Source organism: Nestor notabilis, unplaced genomic scaffold (assembly GCF_000696875.1).
Source record: "Nestor notabilis isolate BGI_N333 unplaced genomic scaffold, ASM69687v1 scaffold16427, whole genome shotgun sequence".
Taxonomy (NCBI): domain Eukaryota; kingdom Metazoa; phylum Chordata; class Aves; order Psittaciformes; family Psittacidae; genus Nestor; species Nestor notabilis.
Window position 1 is genome coordinate 10,610 of NW_009937958.1, and position 21,436 is coordinate 32,045.

Below are 21,436 nucleotides of genomic sequence, written 5' to 3' on the forward strand. Positions count from 1 at the left end.
TGTTATCAATAAAATGCAGGGACCTGCAGAACCTGAATTTCAGTGCTGTTTGTTGAGCTGCGGCAGGCTCCTGACCACCCTCCTCTCCTCAGCTCATCCAAAGCCCACGAGCATCCATGGGAGATTGTCCCAGGCCCCAGTGAGCTTTGGATCCTGCTGTAGGCATCGCTGTCTCTCAATCAAAGACCAGCGTGTGAAGATGTTGCAGCAGGACCAATTTTGGCACTTATTAAATACATTTTCAATGCAGAATTCATACAAAGTGAAAAGCAAAAATGCCTTCAATTATTTTTTAATACTGTAAATGTCACACTGAACCACTCAACAGCATCAAAAGGTTTTGTATTACCTATAAATCTTTACCTGGGAAGTGTTTTCTCTGAAACATACACATGTGCAAATGTATTAGATATATCTGCTTCACCTAAACCTCTCTGAGTACACATTTTGAAGGCCATTGCAATGCAGTCCTTTGTTGAATATTGACTCAAAAAACCAACGTGATGTGTGAAGATTAACTCTGGAACAGCAGAATGTTAACTAAAGGCGCTTAATAACAGCCAAACTCAGCCACTGGGCTGAGCTGGAGACAGAGCACACAGGAGAGAGACAGCAGAGACAGGGAGAACCAAACCAGCACAGAGAACAGCCACGGGAACAGACTGTGTGTTTCTATCAGCCACATCTAAAGTGGGATCCCCTGGGAGCTGAACGGCATTTCCCTGTCACTGAGAAAAGGGAAGTTTGGTGCTTAGACCAACTGCTTCTGGAGTGTGTCCCTGCAGTCACCACCACGGAGCAGAACATGAATGCACAGACACTTGGGTGCCTCGGCAAACTTTAACTTTTCTCAGTAGAAGATACCCACACACAGAACATCAATAACCTCTTTGGCCTTTGTTTATTACTCTGAGTTTCTCTGAGGAATTGTCCACTTCTCATTTCCTTTCAGTGCTATAACAAACAGCCTAAAACATCTTGGAGCATTGTACTGCAGTGCTGCAAAACCCCAAGTGAAAGCTGAACCCCAACTGTGTCCGCTTGTATTGCACCCAAACATGGACTCGGTGACCCATTCTTGCCCCCCACAAAAGGGGCCTGGTTCCCAAAATATTCCATTGTGCAAAAACCTGTTGCACACCATATTTATGTGAGACAACTGAGCACATGTACTATAAAAGCATATTGCTTCCCATAGCCTAGTGATTAGCATTTAGTCCATCTCACATTTGGTGGTGTATTCCAGAGTCTGGAATCCTGGAAATACACTGAGACAGGGATGAGACAGGGTGCAGCTTCCTCATGCAGTTTCTCACTGTGCAGACACAGACTCTGACATCTGAGCTCCTGCACAACGAGAGATTTCTGACAAACAAGGCAAGCTTCTCCTCGCCTGAACGCTGTTATATTCTCTGACAAGAGCAGGATCATCAGCCTTGAGCAGCTACATCTGATGAAGTTTCTCATCTAAGGTTGATTGCAGCTTGGCTCATCCCATGGATTTTATTCACTTACTTTGACGCCAGCAACTTTCCCTCATCACCAGCTTGACGTTACAGTCAAGGTACAATCAGCAGCTACCATGAAGTCCTGCCCAGCTGCCCCAAGGCCAGCTGCTGTTGGGAGACACTTGAAAGCAGCTCCATCCAAACTGCTGTTAGACTGAGGTTTGGGCTACACCACTGTGAGAACATACTTAGGCGAATTGAGCAGAGACATACCTGGACCCATGCAGAAAACCACAGCGTGCATCTCCACACACAAAGAGACACCAGGACAGCTGAAGCAGTCTTCAAGCAACACACAGAGTGCTCAATGTTTCTGGCAATGTTAGAGAAGTCAAACTCTGCTCCAAACCAGGAGAATTTACATTTCTTCTGTAAGGTTCCATCTCTGTGACAAATACCACTCCTCACCGACTCCAACTACCTGCCTTGGATGGGAGAAACATCCAGAAAACAGATCCCAAGTGATCAGTGCTTCATTCCCAAGGAACTAGGATGCATTGGTTGGTGTGTCATTGTCACATGGTGGTGTTGATGGCTAGAAAGTGCAAGGCAGGCATCTAATTCATAAAACCTATTCTGTAGTGTATGGAATCCACCGTGTGCTATGCCAGGTACACAATAAATATTAACCTTTTGGGGTTTAGGCATCAAGAGTACATTATTTTAATTACAGCTTATACTGAGTTGCATTCAGTTGGCTATTCGCTTGACACGGGACGTTTTAAGCTGAAGAGCTGACCATGCAAGCACAACAGACTTAAGAAAAATCCTTCCTGCTAAACTTCAAATGATATCTGGATCAAACACCTCTCCATACAGAAATAAAGTCTTTATGAGTGTGAGCAAAGAGCAGCAGAGACACAATTGGCTTGGGTTCAACCCCAAAGTTCCTGCAGTTTGACACATGACGTTGGCAGTGACAGTATGGTCAGCTTCCTATGCTTCAGGGTTGGGTTTTATGTGAAAGAATTTGCTCAAATCATTCATTCCTTCAGCAGGTTTCCATGTCCCATCATTCCTGTGATCCGGAGTTTGACCTGGTGACCCCCAGGGATTGAGATCCTCTCCCAACCATCTCCTGTCCCCATTCCCTCTGGCTGGACTCCTGTAAGCCACGGCCCTTCGTTTCAATGGGCAAGAAGCAGGAAGCCAGAGCAGCCAACAGGCAACATCCACTGTAAACCACCAGTGTTAAATAGACTGAAGATTCCAACATCACCTGCAGGAAAAAGGCAGAAGATAGGAAATAGTTCCCCTGGGCCCTGTCACAGAAATAGAGACACTGAGGTAGTAGTAGAGGTTTTAATTACAGTGTTGGGAAGGTGTTTAACATGCACTGCTGCACACTTTCTTTCCTCAACGATTACACACAGCTATTAAACACCGACAAAACAGTGCCATGAGGTGCTGCTGCCCTATGTATTAGGCAGGATTTAAGCAAGTCCCAGGTTTTCTACCTAACCCTCTGCAGAGCTACTGCTTCTGACAGAGTCCTGTCCCTGCAGAGCTCCCCTAAACCCCTGTCTAGCTGCTTCCACATCCCCTGAAGGTTTGTATCCTACAGGACCTCAGCCTGGGATCCCGAGAAAGGTGCCATTGCACCACACACAGGAACTCCCTGCCTCCCACAGATCCCATCTCCATGTGTTGGCTTCCAAGGTGTCCTTACATCCAGCCAGCAGCCTGCTGCTTGGTTATTTGTCCCCCAGCATATGGAGCAATGGAGAAAGAGACAGAAATGAGCCTGAGCTCTCTTCGAGGATCAGGCAACAACAGCCCTGCTTTAACACATCATGCACAGCTCGCCCTTGGTTTGAGCCTTACAGCAGAGAAGCAGGTTCTCCCTCACCTTCCCCTGCCTGCAGTCCCAGGAGGAGAGGTCTTACCTGTGCAATGAAGGGGGTTATGAGGGCTCCCACTCGGGCCATTCCACTGCATGTTCCCAGCCCCAGCGCGCGCGTGGCTGTCGGGTAAACCTGTGAACAAAGCACCGGCCCATTAACACCGCTGGGAAGTTCTCTTCCCTCCAGTCTCCTAAAGCAATGGAAATCAACAAGTGGAACTACAGCAAGTTCTGTTAGACAATGAGAACACCAGCTCATATCTGGGGTAAGGTCCATTGTGAAGAGGTCATAAAAAAGGACTTTCCCACCATGTTCTCACTCCCCTTAAATATTCTCATTACAAAAACAACCTCCTTACCTCAGGAGTGTAAACATAAGCAGCCTGAAATCCTCCTGAAATAAAAGCTCTTGCAATGAAGAGCAGCACAGTAAGAACATTTCTGTGAGAATAAAAAGGAGAGCAGTGTTTGGGATTGTTCTGTACAATCTGTTTGTTTAACTTGGAGGCAAGTGCAATAAAAATGCTAAATTGGCTAGAACGACTTCTTTTGGTTTTTAATGAACCCTTTGTGTTTTTTTCTGGACCTTTAATACAACAATGATGCCAAACAATCTGCGTTCCCACAGTCACATCAGTTTTCTAAGTGTATTCATTCTTACTGACAGCTGTGGCCTACTGAAATAAGCAGCAAATGCCTAAACATAGCTAAATAAGAAGAACACATTCCATGTTATGAATGGTGCTAACAAAAAGATGGCACACATGAAAAGGAAATGGGAGTGCAGCTTAAAAGCTTTTTAAAAGACATGAATTTTACAGACTGCCTGGATATTCGTGACCTTGTGAGGTTTCTTATTACAAGGTTTCTGTACTAAAAGGTGTTGTACAGTGCCTGAAGAGGTTTAAAATCACAGAGCTCTCCTCTGGCTGTCAGGTCATTTCCTTGTCCATCAGCCCCAAGGTACAGACGCTGTCACACGCATGTGGCATCAAGGCCAGATGCAATCAGAGCAGCTGAATAGGAGCAGAGACTGGGCTTGGTTGTGAAGTGCTGCCCTGGTTATACAGCCAGCCTGGGGAACTATAGGCAATGAATGGCAGAGAGCAGTACATGAACCATCTACTGAGGCTCAGGACATCAGATCTGATTTAAAAGTTGTCCAATAGTTACCTCCTACTCAGACACAAGCTCTCATTTTCCCCTTTGGATTGCTCTGTCTGCAAGATTATACTGAAGGATTTCTCCTCTCCTGTTTCTTTTAGTTTCCTTCCAAACTGTGGTAAGAAAACCTAACACCATCCTTAATGCTTTCTCCAGCTGAGCACGACCTCACGGCTTTTCAAACCACCACTTCCAGTTCTGCCATAACCAAGAGGGAACACAGATGAATTGGATATACCAGTTGTTCACCATCTTTTACTTACCTTCCAACGCAGAGAAACAGCAGAAGACTGCAAAGTGAGAAGACAACAAAGGACAGGGCCATGGTTTTCTTGCGGCCTATCCGATCAATAATCCATAGTGTCACTAACACACCTGCAGAAGGACACAAGGTCACTGTTGGGAAGGGAGCAGAGGTGGGAATGGAGCTAGCTTGTAACATAGGCTGGCTTGTTTAGCTTTGAAATGTTCTCTCTTTCTTTAAAGCACTTTGCTGGCAGAGGCATCAGGCAGGGGGCTGCCAACAGATTGCTCCAGCCACTGGTGCCACACGAAAACAGAAGCTCTGTGGCCCAGCTGGAGAGTCTTGCTCCATGATCACAGCCCCATCAGTCCATACATCCACATATCCACACATCCAGGGGCTATCCGCTGATGTAGGAGTGAGCAATCAACTCTGACATGTGTTAACCACTGACTATTGCAGAGTGAGTGCTAAAACACCTGCCTTATGTCTCACTGGAATATTTTTTGTTCAGCTTCTGATCGTTGTTCCTTACTAAAACTTACTACTGCTAGATTTAAGGGCTCTTAAGAACTTAGTATTTTCGTTCCACTGTGTTATTTGTATGCTGCCATCACATTATTTCTCACCTGCTCTTTGATAAAGGAAATACACCAAGCTCTGTAAGTCTCACACTGTTCAGTATTCTCTCTTATGCAACTTTTCCAGATCCTTTTAAAAGCTGATGTCCAGCAAGTGTGGGGATTATTCAAGCATCAGAGTTTCCAGTGTCATATTCAGAGGTATCCCTGGTAATATTTCTCTTATCTTAGTATATGTCAGGAGCATATCGGTCCTGTCAGCTATAGCATCAGTCCAAGACATCCTTCTCAGAATGACCGCTGTGCAGGACAGTCCTCCTATTAGGTAGCAACTATGTATATTCATCATAGACTTACAACTTCTCACCAGTTAAATGGCTTCTCTTTGAGCATTTGCCCCTAAAACTATAATCTAGAACAGTGAAAATAACCTGACCCCTGCCTCACAGTATTATTTCAGACAGATTAGTACTGACATCACCCTCTACATCTGAAAAGACTGTGGCTACTTATTATCTGTCAGACTCTTCATTGACATTTACTGAAATTGACTGAAAATCATGACTGAGGTGGACACAGAGCTTTGGAAGCAAACTCTCCATTGATTCTCTCTGCCCAGGACCCCTTTAAATCAGTTCTGAAAAGTCACTTATGGACAAAAGTTCAAGTGATTGTGCCCCTTTGATTTAATTGTTACTCTTCCTCTGAATGCCTGATGTGTTGTTTGGACAGGATCCATAGTCAGATGGGCTATTATGGCTTCACAAAGCAATTACTAGTGATTTTATCTGTAGGGATCACATAGGCAGTGACAGGAGCTACAGCTACTGTGTGTGCTGCAACTATCAAGTAGTCCAAGCAAGGAGCTCCAATGCTGCAGGAGATACATTGGCATTAGGCCGAGAGAAGAGCCCATTTCACTGCTTGATCCAGAGCCCATTCCAATCACACTGAGTCACTGGCAGTGTATAACTGGTGCTTCTTATTGCCACTCACCAGGGAATTCTGACAGGGTTGTCCAGAGCAGGTCAGTGTAATCTTCCTCTGTCAGATACTCGCAGGTCAGGCTGCACTTTGCTTCAACTTCTTTCCTTTTACTGGATACTATGGGAGGAAAAAGAAACAAAACAAGCATTTAATGTACTTTAAGTCATCTCTGCTTACCTTCCTTTACTCCTGTTATGTCTTTATTACTCTTACTGCTGAAACTGATAGAAGTGATGTACTGACAAGACCCTGCTGCACAGCACATGTGTTCTACCTGGAGGATACAGCTGAACCTGAACACCTTATAATCCCATTTGTGGCGGGATGTCTTATGTCCGCAACCATCACTACTTACCCTTCCTCACCAGCTCTACAGGCTTAGTTATCTTTCAGTGCAGGGCTCATGACAATGAACAGAACTGACATCGATAATTCAGTTTATCCCTGCATAAACTGGGATGTTAACACCTCAGCTGTACTTTGAGAGGACTCGGTAACACTCTGTCTTTGTAAAAACAAGTATCTTTAAAGGCTGCGTACTCCTCTGCGGAGGCTGACCAGCACTAGACCTCTCCAATAGCCCATATACTGTTGTACAAGCCTGGGATCTGTGTCTTTTCCCAATAATAGCTATCCTCTTCCTGTAATTTTCCAGCTAAGAGACAGCTTTCACTAATTACAAGTGTTCTGAACACAATCACACCTCCCCTGGGGAACCAAACTCTTCAAGCCTCTTCTTAATGCAGTCAAAGCACTTTTAGTTTCTTTTGAATACAAAAATCTGCAATAAAAAGGGCAATGCTTCCCCACCATTATCTTTTCTCTCAGCAGGTCTTCACATCTTGAGGACCTGGGAGTTCCACAGCAGCTCTCTCAGAGCTAATGAGGCCTCTCAAATCTGGAAACTTACATTTATTCAAACACTTATTTCTCAAGAAGAAAGATACTTTTCCTAACAGGGCTCCCTTGAAGGTTCTCCTCCTGGTTTACACGTGGGGCTCAGACACTGCAGAACCTCTCTGCAATGTGCAGGAGATGAGGAAGAGTCTATCAATCAGACACGTTTAATATTAGTAACCCTTTAAGTAGATGCCTTGAAATTCAGGCTGGCACCCACAGTCCTTTCCATGCAGCAAAGGGGATCTACTAAAAGATACTCCACCACTTAACAGGGTATATTTAAGAGAAGGATGAATCAGTACTCACTGCTGCAGACGTCTCCTGCTTGGAAGAACTCTGTAGTTAATAAAACTAACCCATAATATGAAAAAGCATTGGAAAACCTGCAAGGAAGAAAATGGGAGAGGAAGTCTCAGCTGGCCAAACCCATAGTAAACACCATGAATCAAAATTGAACCCACTGTGTGAAGACTTCCTCTAAGTGCTACCTCAAAGCTATTTCCTCTCAGCATTGAGAAAATGACAGGGCAATTAGGTTGGGAATGCTACTGCTAGGGCAGGTTAGAAATCACAAATCAATACAGGTCGGGGCTTTGTGCTGTATTTTAGTGATACTGTAAAATACCCTCATTAAAAAACCATTTAGAATTGTGCTGGCACTGAGCCATTTGTATTTCTTCTTACCATATAAACCAGAGTAACAACGTGGTCCATCTAAAATGGGGTGTAAAAAGGTCCCTCATTTTACCTCGGTCTTCCTGTTGAAAAGAAGCAGAAGCCAGAGGGTCAGGGCACTCACTGGTCCTGGACTGGAGGATGCAGAGTGGCAAGGAGTAACACAACACATGGTCCCATGTACTACATCTCAGGATGAGTGTTGCACTTCAGCTGAGGGCTCTTCAAGTGGTAGGAGCCACACTGGAGCTGGGATCCAAGTAAAGAATTCCTCTGCCAAGAGGAATTCTCTAGGAGTAGAACATTATCAGAACCAGTTCAAGCACAGAGCACACACTACTCCTCCAGGAGGAGGAAGGTGAGAACCTGTCAGAACAAGGTGGGGCTGCAAAGAGGTAGAGCAGAACTTTGCCAATGCACAGGTGGGATGTGATTCATGTGGCTCAGGGCCAGCTCCTGTAAATCAGAGCAGCCCCTCAAGGCTTCTCATCTAGAGAAAGGCAGTGAGGAGCTACAAGCAGCCCCCTTTTGAACTGAGTGGGGGCTCAGCCCATAAACTTGTGGTTAAGGAAAAGTACTTTCCCACCCCACCCTGAAAACAAAACCATCCAAAACTTGGCTCCTGTTCCTGCACAGCCCATCAGCGTTGCCATCACTGAACCAAGCATCTGCGAAACACACAAGAGCTCAAATCCTCCCTGAGCCAGCCCTTAGAAAAGCAACCCCCCACCTCTGTTTAGCAAGATGCTGTCATTGCCAATAGGCTCCTGCCCAGCTTTACAGTTCTGCTCTTGTTCAAATCTACAGGTTTCTCTCTGCTGCCCTTCCTCTTGGGCCAACTTTATAACTTTCTTTTCTTACAGAAGTCTCTGTTCTGTGAAGCAGAGCTGCTTTGCGTGTTCAGGGTGCTGAAAAGTTGGCCATGTAAAGCTGAAATGAAAAGGACCCCAATGTCATTCCTACAGTAACATGCAGCTCAGAAGTAATAGCCTGAATTACTCCATGCATTAGGACTGAGTAGGAGCTTGCAGCTCTCCCACTCCAGAAAATCAGGATTAGATTAAAAATGAGGTAGAGATCAAGAGTCAAATTCCAGCCTGCCTCATGAGTTCAGATCTTGGAATTCTGATCCAGTCTCTTCAGTAACCCCAGGGTTTGATTTTCTTTAATAATAAGGGTTTAGAGTGAGGTTAAAGAACACCAACACCCACTTTAAAGGTCCTTTTCACTTTCAGGATTTTCATGTAATTAAAACTGAAAAACTAACTCTTCCTCCCTGTGGAAAAGGCACAGACAAACATCTCTTCATTACTGGTTCAGACAGTAAAATTAAACTTCACATTGATTATTTGCTTATAAAAACACATATGAGTGTAGCAGTTTCACTGTATCCCACGTTATTAATGTGCCTGTACCTACCTGCCTGGATATAATGAGTTTTCCCAAAGGCATGGGGGCTCCGTTTTCCGTTGCTATCCGCTTTAAAGTGGCAATTGCTTTCTCTTGATTTCCAGATAACACATCATACCTGGCACTTTCTGGCAGCCACTAAGAGAGCAAAGCAGATCAGATGCACAACGACGGCAAGAACACAGCAATCGACACACCGGGGGGTTCCTTCATGGGCTCACAGTGGGAAATCCCAGTGACTCCAGCACTACCTGGATTACAGAACTAACCGCTGAGAATGCAGAGAACCACCTCCTCACTAGGCTTTCAGAACCTGCAAAACCCCCCTTGCACCACAAAACCAGAACTCCAGGCTAAAATCTTTCTCTTCTGTCACCCTGGGTTTATTCTCAAGAACCATTAGGCATTTTTGCAGGCTCTTTACATTGTACCTCCTCAGTAACAAGGGTAAAGCATCCAGGACAAGATGCTTTAGGCATTCCCAAAGCTGCATCTTTAAGCTCCTTTTACCAACAAGCATGAGGGCACCTGTATAACTGGAGGTATGTCTGAAAAACAATGTCAGTGACTGAGGAACAATAAATGCTTCTGAACAGCCTGGCAAGGACACATACTCTTGAGAAGACTGAGTGGCAAATGTATTACCTCACAGTGCAGTGATGCTCAGGTTTAACTCACATACCTCCTGTGTTAGAATCTGACCTGCACTATGCAGATTTTACCCCTGATGTGGGTGGAGATTTTAAGTGGACAATAAATATAAAAGCGATGATTTTGACAAAAAATCAGGGAAATAGCAACAGCTCTTAATGAGATGCTGATTCCACTGAGCATAGTTAAATCAAAGTCATTCAATTGGAGAGGTTCCCAGGCCTGATTTGGTTTCACAAAATTCCAGCCCACCATTGTCCTCCAGCAATTACAGTCACATAAACACAGCTCTCTTTGGATTGTTTCCACTAGCTCCCTGTTGAAACAACAGCATTTTTGCCATTATTTCAGCTGTGCCAAAGAAGACACCAACAGAGGGCTCAAAACTATCATTATTTCCTTCAATCAGGTTACAGAATCAGGTAGAGAAGTGGCAGTGATGAAACATAGATTTGCCTTTGAAAGAATACCTACAAAACACAGGACAGCGAAGAGCAGAAGAGGGAGGGCAGAAAGAACGAGAAGCCAGCGCCAGCCAAGGGTGGGCATCACCACCACTGCTAGAAGGACTTCAAACACAGTCCCAATGGCCCAAAAGACCTGCCAAAGGGAAGAGAAACAGTCACAGATGAGAATAGAAGTGCTCTACAGGCCTCCTTCTTTGTAGCATTCCGAGACGCGGTCTCTAGGGACAGAGGAATGCCAGAGACATTTCAAACACGGGCCCCATATGGAAACAGAGTCCAGACATTTTCAGGGGATTTGGTTAAATGTTGCAGGAGTTAAAAGGTTCATTTCTGAAATCCCAGCATCCTCTTTCTCCAGACATTCATGTTGAACTGCCAGCAGCTTCTCATAAGCAAGAGACTCATCACGTGTTGTTTCTACAGCACAATTACTATTAATTTATGTGTTTGTGAGTATTATTCCCAGCAACCACCATGAGATTTATGGTATGAGTTTTCCTTACCAAGACAAAGCTACCAAAGCCACAGAGTTTGGCCTGGAGATGAAAGAAGGAATTGATATCTTCATAGCAAATAATGGAGCTGGCATCCTCTTGCATATCCTGCCCGTGCAGGATTATTCTCCTTTAGATTATGAACCCACTTAGCTCATTATTTAACACTCAGAATATACTTCTAACCCAGGGTTGCTCAGAAGCAGCCAAACTGTGGCAGAACAAAAGTGACACAGAAAGGAGTAATTCATCTACTGAATTCTATTTATGAAAGATTAATCAAGCCAGTGGAGGACTTGCCAGCAGGTATCTGAAAGACTGGTTTTGCATTGAGAAGCTGTCTCAATCTGGGGAGGTTTTCCACAAGGATGCTCGTTCCAAACAGATGCAAACTGTAGCACTGCTCTCTGACCCTCCTACCATTCACTACAGGGTTGTGACTTTTGCCTTGAAGTATTCATAGGGAAAAAATTCTGCTCTCTGTGCCTTTGATACATTTGGATTGAATATGAGGAGCTGAATTTAGCTCTGCATTTACTGAACAGTCAGTTCTCCACTCTCCATTACTGAGTTGCAGATTAATCTCCCCACGAAATCAGGTGACACCCAAATACCCCTCCCTTTGCTAAGAGCAGTAACTTACCCTTCACTGGATGCAAGTTAAGTTGCAAAGAGTGGAGCGTTACATGAATGCTTTATGCTGCTTGGATCTGAGCTACCACTGGTGCATGGGGGTAACCTCAGCTCCACACTCACTCAGACAAGCAAGACTCGCTTAGACTGCAGCTGTGGGTGACATTTCTAGTCAGAAGGATTGGAAGGATGTAACCAACAGCAGAATTTGTCCCTCTGGGGACACAGCCACACTGCTCACCTCTATTAACAAAATGCATTTTGCTCTGGCTTTCATTGGAAGGAATTCAGCATATAAGGTTACCCTGTAAAGAGTGAACATTGAGAAAAATGTCATGTTAGCAGAGAGAGAAATGCCACGTTAGCACAGAGAGAGAGGTTCAAACATTCTCTTTGCCTTTTATTAAAATTGCCAAGCCCACAGCAGTGACATAAAACCCTTCCTAGCCCTCAGAGTCAGCAAGAGTGTGGACACTGGTTCAGACTCCCCTTTCTACATCTGAGCAAACCCCTTTAGTTCATCACTGCAACGAAGGGTAGAATTTCCTCTGTTTGTGTGATTTTGTAACCCTGTAGGTAGCTAAATGCAGCAGTTCTTGATGCATGTTTTCCTAACCCTGCTGTGCTCTGGGACAGGCACTATGCCTGCTATTTTCCATGTGATCCATCAGTATTCAACACAAACTCTTGCTGTGTAAAGTATTCCTTCGGGGCTCCACAACTGATTCAGTCTTTCACATCAGTCTACGCTGCCAGGTTTCCATTCTCCAAGAGGAGAACACGTTCCAGGTCTGATCCTGTTACTGGTATAAAATAATTTGCATCCTTTTCTTGTGGGGATTCAAAAAGAAATCATCTCACTCTGCAGAGTCTTTGTTTCATGACTCTGCCAAAGAGTAATGGTGCAGCTTCTCTGGGAGCGTTTCCTGAGGATGAACACAAGGGCCAGCAGCCAGTCGAGGCTCTCTTGTCTTCTTCAAATCGTCTGGGAAGACTTGTCGTTCTTTTCTCCTACTCTTTGCATTCCATTGACTCATCCTGTTCCTGCTTCTGAGCTCCTCAGGCCTTCTTTGATGTCTGTGACAAAACTCCTGCTAACTTCACAATGGTGGATTGATCTCTGAGTGGCTTCCTAGAACTCAGTTCATCGAAGTTGCACACGGTATTATATTAAATCAGTGCTTAAGAGAAGGATGTAAAATCACATCATGAAACTAGAGCAGTCCCTATATATCACAGCAGGAAACAGGAGCTGATTAATGCTGTACAGAACTGGTTGTTTGAGAGAATACTCCGTATCTTTGCAAGTCTGGATGCTGGCACTGGGAATGAATAGTCATACTCAGTGTTAGATAACATCTTGCAGAAAGTTCCCAGAGGACACCACAGCTCCTCAGGCACAGCTACTACATACACATAGATAGGGGGATATCTGCTAGAGCCAGTTAATTTGCTATTGCTGGATGCTTTATTTGTACTAGAGCCTTTCATGAAGGTCCCTCTCTCATACCCAGTATAGAATATACAACTATAAAATACCCATGCCATTTCACTAAAATTCAGCCATTCATATCCAGTTACACAGCCTACTTCAGGATCTTAGAGACATAGAATCACAGACTGGTTTGGGTTTAAAGGGACCTTAAAGATGACCTAGTTCCAACCCCCTGCTACTTTTCCTGTTTCATACATATTTACTCCTCTGTCAAAGGAATTGGTATTATAGTTAGAACAAGAAACTGATGGAACCCACTCTGAGTTCTGTAATGGCTCTTCTTTGTCTCTCATTAAGTCCTATAGCCTTTGTGCGTTACCTGCCCCTCCATAAAGCGGCAGAGTCTGGGCTGAGGCTGTTCACCAGGAGCTCTGTGGACCATCATTAATAGGTGCTTGCAGTACAAGGCGTTACTGCTTTGTCTTTGTTGTTCTCCTGCCTCATTCCAGTTGTGCTCAGTGGGAGCTGCATGGCAGAACCTGCCTCACTGTTGGTCAACCCACAGCAGGCAAAGGACTTCTTTATTTTACAAACACGTTACACTCTGTGCAGCTGCTAAAGGTGGGCAGGAGAGCAGTAAGGAAAATTAATAGTGCTGTGATGTTCCATCTCAGCTCTGAATCTCTTATGGGAAATGGCAATAGAAAAGACAGGATATTGACTTGTCTTGTGAAGAAGTCTATGAGCCATCGATCAAAGTTAGACTGACTATTGTGGAACAGCACCTCCATGGGGCAAAATATCAATTATTAATAAGGATAAAAGACTACATGGAGAGATAGTGGCTATACTCTTGCCTTTACATTTATAATTAAAAGTTAGAACAGACCTACTTGTTCCAGGTGGAAAATTTAGAGATTCCCCTCTTCAGTGAATGGACTGACACAGTAATAGAGGAATATCCTGATGCTACCTTTGCATTAGATATCTGCAGTGCTCCAGGTTGGGGCTCTGTGGGTTTGGAATTCCAACTCAGGATCAGACATGGAAGTTCAGGCTCTGACTGAACAATAATCTGCAGTTTTACAACCCAGAGCAAGGGCTCAGCTCTACTTTCCAGAGTTTAGGGCACAACCTGTGCTGCAACAACAGCATATAGTCCCTTATGGACTCCGCCTGTATGATCTAGCAATGCAGTCTGTAGGCACAGATACAGAATGCTCTTTGTTGTGGTTTACCCACTTCAAGGTGGACTCTTTGGGCTTCTCATTTTCACCACGGTTTAATTGAGGGAATGAGAGAAGCTTAAAAGGACTTAAGGCATATAACATAACACAGTTAGGAACCCAGCTTGTTCACACAGAATTCACTGTAAATCTAATTCACCTCAATGTTGTATGAGATTATCTTCAAAGCCTTCTCAGAGTTTAATATATTAGTTCCAAAATGGTTAGAATAAAATGGGTTTGGGACAACTGATCAGAGACATGTCTGCAATTTAACATAAGCATTTTAAGTAAAAGTAATAGTAAAGAGAAAGTTTGGACTTGTGAATATTTACTTACGACTGAGGCACTCCTCCAATCCCGAAGCCCACCAGGCCCCTCAGCACCAGGATCCAGCTGTACACTGGTGCAAAACCACTGAGGATCCCATAATAGAGTGTCCATAACACACTGATCTTTAGGCCCTGTATTTAACAAACAAACATGAGGGGAGTTTCTGCTGCAACACAAATTAACAAAATGTAAAGTAGAGCTTCAGATTCCTTTTATTTAATGGAAGGTTTATTCTGTCATAGTCCATGCGTGTGGACTATGACATATGTGAGCATCATGCACTGAAACACCCACACTAGAAGCATCAGAACATATTCTAGTAGGTGCTGAAGACTTACTGTTTTCCTCCCGTACTGGTCTGAGATGTTTCCCCAGAGGGTGGAGCTGGACATCATTCCCACAAACACCACCTATGAAACACAGAAAAAAACCTTCCCCTCAACAACAAGGCAAGTGGAAATATCCATGTGACAGCAGAGAGAACACATAATCTTAACGGGTTTAGATCTACTGAACAGTTTGAGCAATTTACACACCGCAAATGGCATCAAAAGCTAAAGCAAAAAGAAATGTGCCTGCCATCAACAGTGGCATACGCTGAGAGAAGGGTCCCCAAACTGGTTTTCTCATGCCTAATGGCATTGCATGTTTCCAACATCATAGCACCCTCCTTGGAGGTGGTATTATAAGAGCTTTGCTTCCAAAGATCACTGGATGAAGCTTGTCAACAGTGATTGCTTGTGCTCTCTCACAGCTCCCAGTGTGTCTGTGTACAAGTGAACTTAAATGTGGTGAGAGAGAAAGATTTTCAAGAAAGATAACAAAAATTTACCAATCTTTTTTTCAATTAACCAAATGGTTTGAATTTTAGGACAAATCTGAGTCAATTCATATATTTTCCTGGAAATCTCATGAAAGTTTGAACCTAAAACTTGCAAAATTTCCTCAGTTCTCATTGAGTTTCATTTCTTCAACCTCTGACCTTTAAAAGGGACTCCTATATTCTTCCAAACCAAAGGCAACCTGCAAAGGCCGTGAACAGATTGAAGTCTGGGATACAAATCATAATGTCTGCATAACAATGAGTGGAAAAACCTTACAGAATACAGGAGCTGTCAGTTATTTTTCCTACCGATGTGAGCAATGCAACCTGCCAGCTCGGTAAGCGCCACTCACAATGAAGCTGAGGAGCTAGGATACTTAAAATCATCATTTCCATAGCATCTGCCATCTGGAAAGGTGAAAAAAGAAACAAAAATAAGTAACTGACTCAAAATTAGATTGACATAGCAGTCAGTAATAAACCTTCTTGAAATTAACCTTGTTTCTGCCCTGTGCCATTCCCTCTCTGTAGGTGAAAGAGCAGAGTTTTCTTTGCAAGGTTCAGTGGATATACACAGTGTATGTGTACAATATTGCAGATCACAGGGATAAATTGTCAACCCCTTTATAAAGAGATTCAGTCAAAACTGTTTATTACCTTGTAACTTACTCCCTTTCTCCCTTATACACTACTTCTTTTACCAAATATCTTGATAAATCACCCATAGACCAAATTCCACTACTGAATTAGGTTCTAAACCGTGGCACATCGCAACCTGAGGCATAGATGGCAGCTAGTAACTACAGGCTCCAGGTATCACTTCCCTAAAATATACCATAATAGATGTAACATATAGTGCTTCAGAAACAGCAGAAAAGTGAAAGCAAAGCCTGTCTCTCTGTTCTTGCTGTCAAGGTTAAAACTAGAAGTACTGGGTTGCTGTTCACCTGAAACTGAGATTACAGTAATACTGATTAATACAGAAAACAGAGATTGTAGCTAATGGGATGAATGTGGTAAAATCACTGCATGGAAAGTGAGATCTGCCTCTGTGGGCATCTTTCCATTGCAAACAAGCACTGCAAGCAGCGAATCAGAACGCTTTCTCGAACCCTGATTTATAAGAACACCAGATAAATCAATCAGTTGTTCACTGCCACATAACAAGTTTGAGTCCAGCTGTCATTTAGAGATTCAAGTAAAATTCTTTCTTTATTGTATGGTGATCTCCTTGGAGACTTTCTGTCTGCAGAGAATGGTGGCATTATTTGAAAACACTGAGGTTCTCTAACTGACAATCATGCAATTGACTTTGATAGCAACTACTTGCCCATGCTAATCCAGTAATAACAGAGAGCTTCCACTGGAACTTTCCAAATCCAATGGCTTCCACCGCATCTTCCACCATGAAAGTATCTAGAAAGAAAACAATTCCAGTGCAGAAGTGTATTCCTTTCCTGGTAGAGCCATCCCTAGAGACAGCATTTGCTGTGAATGCAATTATTGGGCAGTCTACTGAGATCTAAAATATGTAACAGAGAGGTACTTAGCTTTATACAGTTCCTGTTCAGGAAAATCTCTATGTTCTTCAGGAATTGTGATATATATACATATCTCACCATATATATCTCATATATATATATATATGGTATGTGCATTTTGATATTCAAGTTGCCTAAACAATTTAAGTCTCAAAGTTTTAATCCCTCCAGTAGTTTAACAAGTACATTGGACACAGAAAAGCTTCACCTAGCTCACAGTTGGACACCCTCACAAAGCAGAAGAGAAAACCACAAACCAAAGCAAACAAAATCTAACTGTTAAAACAAAGCAGAGATGTCACAAGACCCCAGTTTGTGACTTTAACCCAGGCATTTGATGTGAGGGCACTGGAGCTCACACATGGGGCTGATGCACTCTTGTGGGCAATGTGCCAGCTGAAATTCTACATGTAACTATATATGTACATATAACAATGCAGAGTTGATGCACTGAATCTTTTGAGAAACTCTTGAGCTCATCCCAGGTTATTCTGGCTTCCTATTCCATCAATATGTTAATATATAAGTCCCTGGGAAAATAGTAATCCTACAAAATGTTACTATTCCTAAGGGAAAAACAACACTTCTCGTATCTTCTGAATTGGTGGTGCCTTCAGGGCAGCCAGCACTGCTCTGCTGGGTGGAAAGAGAGGCTGGGATGTGCATTCATTCTGTCCCTCTTGTCCTTTAGGCAGGGAGGAGACAGGAGCACTGCAGAGGCTTCATGCTCAGCCTTGAAGGTGAGCCACGTGTAACTGCTCTAGTAAACCTGGCGGTGTTTAAGGAGCTCTGATCAGTTCCAAAGGAAACTTAGTCAAACCTCCTGTATGAAATAGGTGGTGACAACAGGATACACAACTCCTTCAAAGGGCCTATTACTGCTAATATAAACCCAAAACACATAAAGCATGCTTCAGAGATCAAGGTAACTAAAACATGGTTTTCAGATGTAACCTAATTTGCCTGTGTTTTTGTTTCCTTCTTCTATCTGGAGATCTTCAACATCTCTAAACCCAGCGGATTAGCCTGGTTGCAACATGACTGCAATGAAGAGGCCACACCTTCCAGGAGAACAAGGAACCTACTCACCATCAGTTGGGTTGGCAAATTCTTTTGGCACTGCAGCTCCATCCTCCAGCTCAATCGGCTCTAGCTCCGTCCGAACACCCTCAATCTGAATTTCATGTTCTCCTGAAATGACATCCTCATCTGACCTTGAACTCTCCCCAGTGCGGCGAAACTTGACCACCCTGAGAACACACGAACAAGGATTAGTGCTTTGGTGGCTCTTTTCCAGGCCAAGCTGTGCTTGTGATCATAGAATCACAGAGTGGTTTGGGTTGGAAGAGACCTCAAAGCTCCTCCAGCTCCAACCCCTGCCCCGGGCAGGGACACCTTCCACTAGAGCAGGTTGCCCCAAGCCCCTGTGTCCAACCTGGCCTTGAACACTGCCAGGGATGGGGCAGCCACAGCTTCTCTGGGCACCCTGTGCCAGCACCTCAGCACCCTCACAGGGAAGAGCTTCTGACTCAGATCTCTTCTCAATCTCCCCTCTGGTAGGTTAAAGCCATTCCCCTTTAAACACCACTGTACCGCTTCCACCTCAGAAACTGACAATTTCTTGGACTTCAGTAAAACAGCTTTTTGGAAATAGATGAAATGAGTCCTGCTACTGCATCTTCTGACTTCCAACACCTGAGCATTTAATTCTACAATAGAGTAGCAGAGAACCTCTTGAACTTCAGCTTAATCCTTTGGTTTAAGGGTCAGCAAAACTAAACTATCAGCATCCTTGCCAAGTGCAGCTGCAGCAAAGTGACACAGAATGGCATTTCTAGAGGTGAGCTGAAAGACTTTTCCTACTTGGCAAGATCTCAACTCTTACTTTCTCTTACAAGTCCTGGTTGCACAATTAATACCCAATATAAGGGCAAAGTGATGTGCAATCTACTCCTGTAAATAGATCTTGGTCCAATGGCGGACAAGAGGGTGGAGGAATGAACACCTCAGTCACCTGTGGGGCTTTTACAAAGAGAAGTCCTGGACACCACCAGCCATCCAGTCCAGATCAGGATTTCACTGTGGTACAAACATAAAACACCATTATTGGTTTTCTCCTCATAATCCTGGCACGTACCTATGTGATTTCCCCGACCACATCCCATCTGGGGAATTGGACGTACTCACTACTGATATTCTGGCAGCAACCTGGATGGATAGAGCAGCCCACTGACCACTTTGTGCGGTTCTCACCTTTAGGACAAACTGCTTTGCTGGCTTTGAGATGATGGGGGTGATTCTTGCAGGTACACAGGGCATTCCAAGACCTGCATGGGGCAAATACTCCTGGTACTACTTAGTAATGCTCTCATCTGCAGCAGAGAACTGGAAGCTTTCCTCTGGCCTCTACATCTTGGCAGACAAACAACAGAGCCACAAACTGTGTTTTCTAAGGTAACATTTGAAGGTCTTAGACAGAAGAACACAGAACAACACCCCAGGCCTCTTAGAAATGAACAAGAAACTGCCACTGACTGCAGTGAAGCTAGGGGTTATCTCGGGTTCTGACTGAGGTATGCAGAGATCCTCCACTCATAAGAGACAAACAAGGAAACTCCTCTGAGTACAGGTTCCTATTTAGCTCCATTGAGAAACTCAGTTTTCAATTCTCTTAGGTTTTTAACCTCAGCACAGCTCTTGTGGTTTGGAATTTCTTTTGCTGACCTATAGGACAAACACAAGTAATTATCACTCTCACATTAAAATTGTCACTGAAGGTACAATCCTCATATGACCTACAAAATACACCCTCTCAGCAAACACACACTGAAACGTGGATGCCCACAAATGACTTTTTTATTACAAAGAGCAGTTAATACCCAAGTCCCATTCATGTCTTATTTGCAAGAGCTTTACAAGCACCTGATTTAACTACACAGGATGTAAACTTTTATATATGTATTTTTTTAAAAGAAGACTATTACTCTAACTCAGTAGCTGGGTGCTGAAGAGATGGATTTTTTTTTCCCTGGATTTTAGGTCCGAAGTGCTGTTACTCCATGGGATATGCCTGAAAATCATTCATACAACCCACACTGGTAGCTGTTATAAGCCACAGGCAAAATAAAGGTGCCAAGAAAGTCCTTCTGGATTCTAAGGTACCCAATCACAGCCCCCCTGTATGTTGTAGTATGTGTTTGAAGTGGACTTTCAGAGCTGACCATGGTGGAGATGGAGTTCCAGATGCTACACAAAGGCAGTGGCTGACCTGAAAACTGTAAACACTTCAAAGGCAGTGTGAGTACAGAGCTATCCGGCCACTGTCCTCATCACAGCAAATACAAATAGATGTTTGGCACTTAGGAGCTTATGAGACAAATTGACACAAACCAAGAAAGAAGCACCCAGTGGCATTTGCTGCTCCATCCCTGCAGAATTCCTTGCAGCTGAGATGTCTGAGAGAGCTGCATTTGTTTGCAGGATCTCGCAGCACCAAATACATCTCCTCACACCCACAGCTTTCTGTGGTTTATTAAAAATACAAGAATTGGGGAAAAAGGCCTCATGAAATCCTGTCTTATTCCTTTCACTGCCGAGCTGACAGCACCCAAATCAAGTACCCGAAAACAACCAGAGTTCGTGTCCATTTCCCCAACTTATTCGGAATGTTATGGGACAGTTTGCTCCGTCATTGACATGAGCTCATTAATATTTAAAATCAACTTTAAGCATTAATTCCCTGCCTTGCAGTGAATGATTTATAAATAGGAATATGCTTTACAGCACCTGATAATGGAGCATTAGGAGAACTGTTTTTAAAGGGAGCATTTTGCATTCCTGAAAAGGAAAGGAAATGCTGGTGTGAAGATGCTTTTATCACCTTTCTGCACAGATCCAGCAATCGCATCCCAATAGCAGAGGGTTCTCGGGAATACCAGCATCTTCCTGGTGCAGCAATGTTTGCTTCTCCCAGACATGCAGTGAGCAAATATCGGTGGTACTCACCCCAAACACACCTCTGCACAAGGGCTCTGAGCTGCCATCAGTTCATGGCACGAAGGAGGCAGCCGGGAAGACGCCTTCCCCAGCACAGCGTTATTTACGGATGCAATCCACCTTGCAAATGCAATGGGAATGCTTCCTCTCAAATAAACCCTTTTGGGCTCCCATGGGTTTATCCCACCCCTCCCCATTTCTACCACCACCAAGTTGGTGCAAAAAATAAAGCTCGAGTGGGTTTATATAACGAAGGGATCCCTGCGTGCCCCCAGGATGCTGAACCCGGGCAGCTCCACAAGGAAAATGGCCTGCTTCCCGGGGCCTAAGGCACTGCCTCGGGATAACGCCCGGGAAAACCGCCGGGAATCACCATACCCCCGCAGCCCGCCCGAGACCCCGGCGCACCGCGCTCCCCCGGCGCCGCTACTCACGGCAGCTGTCTGAGCTGGAACAAATCATCCTCCATTGCCGGGCTGCGTCTGCGGGCGCTGCTCTCATCGCTCCCGCATGGCGGGGCTGGCA

The 21,436-nt window shown here is 44.2% G+C and overlaps 1 protein-coding gene across 1 annotated transcript; it reads right to left on the bottom strand.

Moving 5' to 3' along the window:
* Positions 1 to 1,988: 1,988 nt before the first annotated feature.
* On the bottom strand, positions 1,989 to 21,380 carry SVOP (SV2 related protein homolog (rat)). The gene is made up of 16 exons (XM_010019084.1): positions 21,346 to 21,380; positions 18,005 to 18,165; positions 16,705 to 16,790; positions 15,684 to 15,782; positions 14,890 to 14,961; positions 14,558 to 14,682; positions 11,799 to 11,862; positions 10,438 to 10,563; positions 9,322 to 9,450; positions 7,912 to 7,985; positions 7,534 to 7,610; positions 6,337 to 6,444; positions 4,779 to 4,890; positions 3,711 to 3,792; positions 3,395 to 3,484; positions 1,989 to 2,727 (listed from the first exon to the last, which is right to left on the bottom strand). The coding sequence occupies exons 1-16, from the start codon at positions 21,378 to 21,380 to the stop codon at positions 2,521 to 2,523; spliced, it is 1,647 nt and encodes a 548-aa protein (XP_010017386.1). The 3' UTR covers positions 1,989 to 2,520.
* Between the last annotated feature and the right edge of the window lie 56 nt (positions 21,381 to 21,436).